At 36.3% G+C, this 7,015-nt stretch overlaps 1 protein-coding gene across 2 annotated transcripts; it reads left to right on the plus strand.

Moving 5' to 3' along the window:
* Positions 1-1,900: 1,900 nt before the first annotated feature.
* Positions 1,901-6,994, plus strand: zgc:113208 (uncharacterized protein LOC550591 homolog). Of its 2 annotated transcripts, none has more exons than XM_052556168.1 (7): positions 1,901-1,978; positions 2,071-2,228; positions 3,008-3,196; positions 3,287-3,385; positions 5,046-5,116; positions 5,680-5,810; positions 5,939-6,994. In XM_052556168.1, the coding sequence occupies exons 2-7, from the start codon at positions 2,090-2,092 to the stop codon at positions 6,171-6,173; spliced, it is 864 nt and encodes a 287-aa protein (XP_052412128.1). In that variant the 5' UTR covers positions 1,901-1,978; positions 2,071-2,089; the 3' UTR covers positions 6,174-6,994. The 2 variants fall into 2 exon arrangements, with proteins under 2 accessions (XP_052412128.1, XP_052412129.1); XM_052556169.1 differs by having other exon boundaries at positions 1,915-1,978; positions 2,077-2,228.
* Positions 6,995-7,015: the final 21 nt, after the last annotated feature.

Below are 7,015 nucleotides of genomic sequence, written 5' to 3' on the forward strand. Positions count from 1 at the left end.
CACACACCCGGAGCAGTGGGCAGCCATTTATGCTACAGCGCCCGGGGAGCAGTTGGGGGTTCGATGCCTTGCTCAAGGGCACCCAAATCGTGGTATTGTAGGTGGAGAGAGAGCTGTTCATGCACTCCCCCCACCCACAATTCCGTCCGGCCTGAGACTAGAACCCACAACCCTTCGATTTGGAGTCCAACCCTCTAACCATTAGGCCACGACTTCCCTGTCAATTATCTGAAGGGTTATCATAACAATATCCCATAGCATATTCTAAAGAAATGCAAACCCTCATGACATTACTACTAAAATGCTGCAATTAAAATAAAATGTTAAAATCTTAATATCAAAGTCTCTCTGCAAAATTGATTATCATAAATTGACAAAACCTTTTAAGAAACATGCACGTGAAAAAAAAGAGCCGATTTACTGTATTGTCTGAAGACAGGGATGTGCACAGACATTTTGAGGAGCAGGGGCTCAAGTGGAAAAAAAGGCCACTTCTCATATTTATTTATTTATTTACTTTCTAAATGTTAAATATATTAGGGTGTGCGATATTGACAAAAATATATCTCAATATTTTCTGAGATTTTATCGTTAACGATTATGACAATGTTTTGCTGAGTGTGTTATTGTGATGATATTTTAAGGACTGGACAGCTGACTCCTAAAGTGTTTGATATTCTGCATATTCTGGTAATCAGTTCACAGCAGTGATAAATTAATCTTTTCCTATGAGTTTAAATGTATTTTTACCTTTATAAAGCACTTTTGCCTTATCTTTTGAGTCAAATTCTTAAATTGAATCAATCAATTAGAATAATAAGTCATTTCGGCTGTTACCAAGCAAATGAAATTTGTTTTGGCAAAATTGACCTCTTGCAATGCAGAGGAAACACAGAAGCTGCATCTGAAGTGGCATTAAGATGCATTTACACACTGTAATGTAAACACACACACACACACACACACACACACACAGGAATGTATATATCTTGCGTTTACAAATTCATTAACACTAAAATTTTAAATTAAAACTGTCAGTAGGTGGCAGCAAGACACTGGTAATAAGAGAGTCATTGCGACTGAACCGATTTATTTAAACAGTTGATTCATTCAGGAACGAACACCGTCATGTTGCTCAGAGACGCAAATTGGAATTCTGTATGTTGCCAAAATAGAGCAAAAACCTGTCAATATTGTGTCTAAAACGTAAGTGTCTTAATATTAATATTTGGTGAAAAAAATGTATATTCCCATAACTTGAATTTTGTGATCATTCTAAATGCATTTTAATCAACTGAATAATGCAGTGAAAGAACATGCACTGGTCTGACTTACATGGTAGCTTTCAGGAGTCGTGGATGTTAGCAAGACAAATTAACCTTAATTGCGTTTTGTCTTATTAGCTGTAAATTCTAGGTACAGGTAGCTTAATTTTTGTCACCGTCTACCACTCAACTCCAACACAAACACAGTGGAAAGGGAGGGAGGGCATCACTTTTGCGGCTTTAGAACATTTCCCGACCCGAACTGATATGATTTTTTATTTGTTTGACAGGGAAAGCTGTTCGCAAACAGAAACACACACCCAAACCTATACACATATATTTATTTACTTATCTAAAAAACTATTGCATTTTCAAAAATCACACTTTCGAGTAAGAAAAAGCCCTCTTTGATATGTTTGCACCTTTACTGTCTATGGTTTGCAACTTTACAAACTATTGACTGAATTCTAACTAAGATCTCGTTCAGAAAACTAGTGCATACTCTTTCTAAATGATAAACTAAGATTTGGTATGTTCATTTTAATTAATCAACAATTGCATTTACTAGTTTTATTGGTTTAGTTGTCTTCAATGTCTTGATTCGTTAAAAACAGATAGGAACGCCAATAGTAGCCTGTCCTGTGCGCGCATGCGCACTACACCGCAGCGTGTTTCATAAACGCGGAATCTGCGGTTCTCAAGGAGCGGGTTGTGTAAGTTAGTTTATTAGTAACTCTTTGCTCGGTTTCTAAGCAAAGTGTCCTTGTGTCTATAACCTATTTCTCATTGAATAAATATCCTTAAGTTACAGAAGCCATTCAAACATGAGTGACGATAATGAAAGAGACAGTAGGAAGACGAAAAGAAAAACAGATTCGGATGATTTAAAGGCGCCTGGGAAGAAGAGACAGAAAATAAAAGACAAAAACGAGGAAAAGAGCGCCGCAGTGCAGAAATCAGACGGTATCTATCCATCTGTCTAACTATCTATCTATCTGTCTCTATCTCAGTGGCATCAGCGTTGGTGAGGTTCACATACTACGTTTTCACATCTATTTCACGTTTGCTCAAGTGTTTTGCTTCACTTTATCAACAAGCATATTATTATATAGGGAGTCCGGGTATGGATGAAACATGCAGAGAGTTGTAACAACACCATTTCCACCTCTAAGGGATAAGATGTCATATTATGATAATTTCATTATTTACCCACTTCCACCCTGGTCTTATATGAATGGTGGTCAAAGCTGCAAATAGGTATATGCATATTTTATAAAGAAAAAAACAACAACCTTTTGACCAAAACTATATTTTGGTTGTGACACATTTTAGCGTTCCCCACATAGAACTGAGAACTTTCATCTTCTCTATTTGGAGCTTTTTTGGCAGCTCAAAGACAAAATGCATGCCCCACACAGTTTCTGAATCCACCAAGTCTGCACTCTAGGGCTAAAAACATTGGTTTGTAGATGAGATTTATACTAGACACGTTCATGCTATATAGAACATACTCTTTTTGTGGTTGCAAAGTAAATACTTATATACAAGTACAAGTGCTTTTTTATATTATATTTATATATATATATTAATGTTTGTTCTTGACAGAAAGAGTTATTTATTTTGCAGTTTTCCTTATCATAATTTACATATTTCATATTTATGTTTCAGAGATTTAAGTCTTTTTAGGTTAGCCAGATTATTTATAGGGTGTGTTTTGTAATGTGTTTTTCTCTGATCCTCAGCTCTCACTGCTAAAGCGGACTCAACAAAAACTAAAGTGAAAGCTTCTAGCAAAGACAAGGACAAAGGAAAAAAAAAAAAATCTGCCCACTCAACAGACTGGTCTGAGGATGATAAGAGAAACAACTCAGATGGCGGAAAAAATACTTCTGAAATAAAGAGGAACGAGAAAGGACAACTTGTGTTTAAAGGTGACGTTAAGAATGTGTTTTATGGTGTAGGTTTATGACTTATTCATTCATTTATTCATTCACTAATTTTGCGTTATTCTGTTGTTGCAGACCACCCAGAGTTCACACCTAACTTGACTCCTAAAGAGGTTTTACAGGCAGGCAGTTTTGGGGGTACCTATTTTAGGCCCATCTACTCCAGTATCACAAGTATGTCTCACTGTGATCAGTTTTTAACTTTAATTATTGCAAAATGGAGACTTTTGTTATGTTTTTGTTAAATGTTTTTTTTCTACAGCATTTTAAATTTTATGCCCATTTGCAGAGGGGACTCCAAGTAATCTAAATGTTACAACCAATTGGTTTTCAAAGTCACATAAATAGTTAAGATCTATTGTTCGGTGGGTCAGTATTGTGATCGAAGTGGTGAGAGAAAACAACTCTGAAGAGGTTGTGTTACATAATGCAACAAACAAATGCTGTCTGGACGCTTCACCGGTTAGTTCTGTGTGAGAAAGCCACTGTTAAAATGTCATAAGACATCTACAATTTGCCAGAAGGCATGTGAGAAACTATAGTCTGATGAGACCAAAATTGAGCCTCTTGGCAATCAGACTAAACATTGTGTTTGGTGTAAGGCCAAGCCAATAACCGCGAGTCCTTCAAAACACAGCATTAAGTATGGCACTAGGAACATTGTGTTATGTGGCTGGCCTTTATGAAGGTGGAGGGTAAAATAAATGGAGCAAACTACAGGGGAATAAATTCTGTGATTTGGGAGAAGATTTATTTTCCATGAACACAGTGACCATAAATAAAATTACATAAATCTAAAACTACACAAGAATGTGCTAAACATGAACTTTAATGGTCATGAGTGGCAAAGTCAGACTCTAAATCTTAGTTGAGGAATTAAGGTTAGACTTTAAGAAATAATTCATCCCTAAATGAAAATTATTTGAAAATTTACTCACCCTCATGCTGTCTAAGATGTAGATGAGTTTGCTTCTTCATCAGAACAGACTGAAGAATTGTAGCATTGCATCACTTATTCTCCAATGAATCATCTACAGTGAATGGGTGCCGTCAGAATAAGTCCTAACAGCTGATAGAAGCCTGACAATAGTCCACAAGAAATCCACATGACTTCACTCCATCAGTTAGCATCTTGGAAAGCAAAATCTTCATGTTTGTCATAAATGTATCCTTCAACAGGACATATTTTTAAACTTCAGACTATTGCTTCTGGCTGAAATACAAAGATTCAATTCATAATATTGCTTTCTCCAGTGAGAAAGTTGTCTACTGTAAGTGCACAGATTTTCACTTCACGAGATGCTAATTAATGGACTGGAGTCATATGGATTACTTGTAAATTATTGTGATGCTTTTATCAGCTGTTAGGACTCTCATTCTGACGGCACCCATTCACTGCAGAGGATTCTTGATGAGCAAATTATGTAATTTTCATTTCTGAAGCAATTCTTTTAAAAACAGCTGTCTACTAATTATGATAATTATCTCTGCAACCTGACTGAGCAGCTGAGTACATCGAGAACAGCTTTAGCTTATGGAACTGTGAAATTTTGTAATACATTTGAATAACTGCATTTACACTTGGACAAGTAAAAAGAAAATAGGAATTTTAAGTGTCAGGACAGGCAGAAATAGTTTGTTGTTTACTGTACTTTCCGCCTAAAGACATGAGCAAGAAACACAGAACAAGTCTTTACTTTTTATTTATTTATTTTTACATTTCTGTCTGTCCACATCTCTTTTGGCAGTCAGAGTTATTGAAGTTATGCACTTCAATGTCTAACAATAGTTCTGCACTCAACTCAATTTTTCTTCTTTTTCTTTTTTTAAACAGAGCAACATTACAAAGATATTTGGCAGGAGATTCCCAACGACTGGCTGGATGGGCTAAACATCTCTAAACAGGTGCTAATCATTATCATTTCATTAGCATTGGCACATAGCATTTCATTAAGAGTGTCTATAGCAGATTAAAGAGCTGAGTGTGCTCTCTTTCTGTGTGTGATTTATGCGGTTGAATCGTAGATCACAGTAGAGACCTCTGTTATGTATTAGTACTTATTTTTATGAACATTATTTGTTTTACAGCTCTACTGTTATTTTTATGTGTTATTTGCCTCATGTTATTTTATGTCAGCAGATTAACCGGTTCATTTGAGTGGTTTTATTCCTTTAGTTTGAAGCTCAGGGCTATGAGCATGTGACAAGACTTGCAAGAGGGAAAAATCATGAAAGGTTATGTAGTAAAAAGACCTTGCTTGCACTTGATAAAAATAAATGAATAGTTGATTGCCACATGCTGGAGTTGACAACACCTAGATTGCCACAAGCCAGCAATCATTCACATTTGACAGAAACAGCTGTTGTTGTGTGCATGTATTTGAGAAATAATTTAAACTTTGTGGATGTCTAAAACAGGTTTTACACCGTGAGAGGTGTTTTTTCATGTTTTTTTATTATTATTTCAGGTGGCTTCATCCACATACAGGGAAAATGTGAACACCTATAATGTAAAATGTGGAGGCAGTCTAGAGATGTGGGAAAGCAGTGGCTGGATTGTGCCCCAGGATCCGTACGGCTGGTTCCAGTGGTACTGCAGGCAAGAGCTACTGCATCGATTAAAAGAGATGTTTCCTAAGCATCGAATCAACATATTAGAAGGATCATGTGACACTGAGGACTGAAGATTCGAGTCTTTCACACATTCTTGTTCCATCTTCCCAGCAGGTTTTACCAGGGCAGGCGAACAGAGGACGATGCACGTCAGATCAGTCGCTGGGCCAAATGTGCAGGAGTCAAAGGTCGGTGGAGGCAGAATCTCATCACAAAAGTGGTCCGGTCCGGTTGTGCTTATGACAACCTCGGTGTTTCCCCTGTGGTCAGACAGACTCTGCAGCACTGGGGCTACAAACTCACCCTGGAGGACTATAAGGAAGGAGCAAAGAGAGTCAAACTCAAATAGGATTAACAGACTTTCAAATTGGCCTCATTTGATTTATCACATAGTGCTGAAGATAGTTGGCCTTACCGCATGGAAATAATCCCACAACTCTGATTCAATAATTTAATCTTTGTCTGACCAAGGGATTTGTTTAGCTGAGTAGACCTATGGTAATATTACTGCTGTATTTGGTTCCCATTGGACAGGTTTTCTGTAAGCTGTTTTGGTAAATAGAAAAGTTAGAATAATAGTCTATTTTTAAAATTTGGATCCAAAGCAGAAGCAGACATGAATTGTTTTTTTCTTGTCGCAGACTTATACTTGCGTGCCTTGGAGGAATGTGGAGAACAGATCTGTAATCGGATGTGGGCATTGTTACGATTATTTTTATTTTGACAATAGTTTATTTTTCTAGGTTTATTTTTAATACAGGCTGAACGTGCTTCTCTATTTGACTGCACTCTATCATATACAAACTTTCCAGTGGTTTTTTGTTGACATCACATTGCACCATTTGGTTTTATAAACAGGTGGAACTTTTTTTTTTTTTAAATGGGTCATTTTTGTTATGCAGTACATTTTCATGCTCCTTGTATATGTATTGATATCAGATATTAGTGGATGTACTCGTTTCTTTGATGTTTTATGATATTGGTTGGTTTGCATCAATTTCTATCCTATTAGATTTTAGACATGTATGTGATGATATATAAAAATTGAACAATTTAACAAACAATTCTAAAACTAAACTTGACAGGCTTCTATGAATTAACACCAATCCCCGAACTTCAGTTACTTATTCCAATACGTTTAAAGTTCATGTCATTGTGTAAACAATACAATTATAATTAATAAAGTATTGG

The sequence above is a fragment of the Carassius gibelio genome, chromosome B5 (assembly GCF_023724105.1).
Source record: "Carassius gibelio isolate Cgi1373 ecotype wild population from Czech Republic chromosome B5, carGib1.2-hapl.c, whole genome shotgun sequence".
Taxonomy (NCBI): domain Eukaryota; kingdom Metazoa; phylum Chordata; class Actinopteri; order Cypriniformes; family Cyprinidae; genus Carassius; species Carassius gibelio.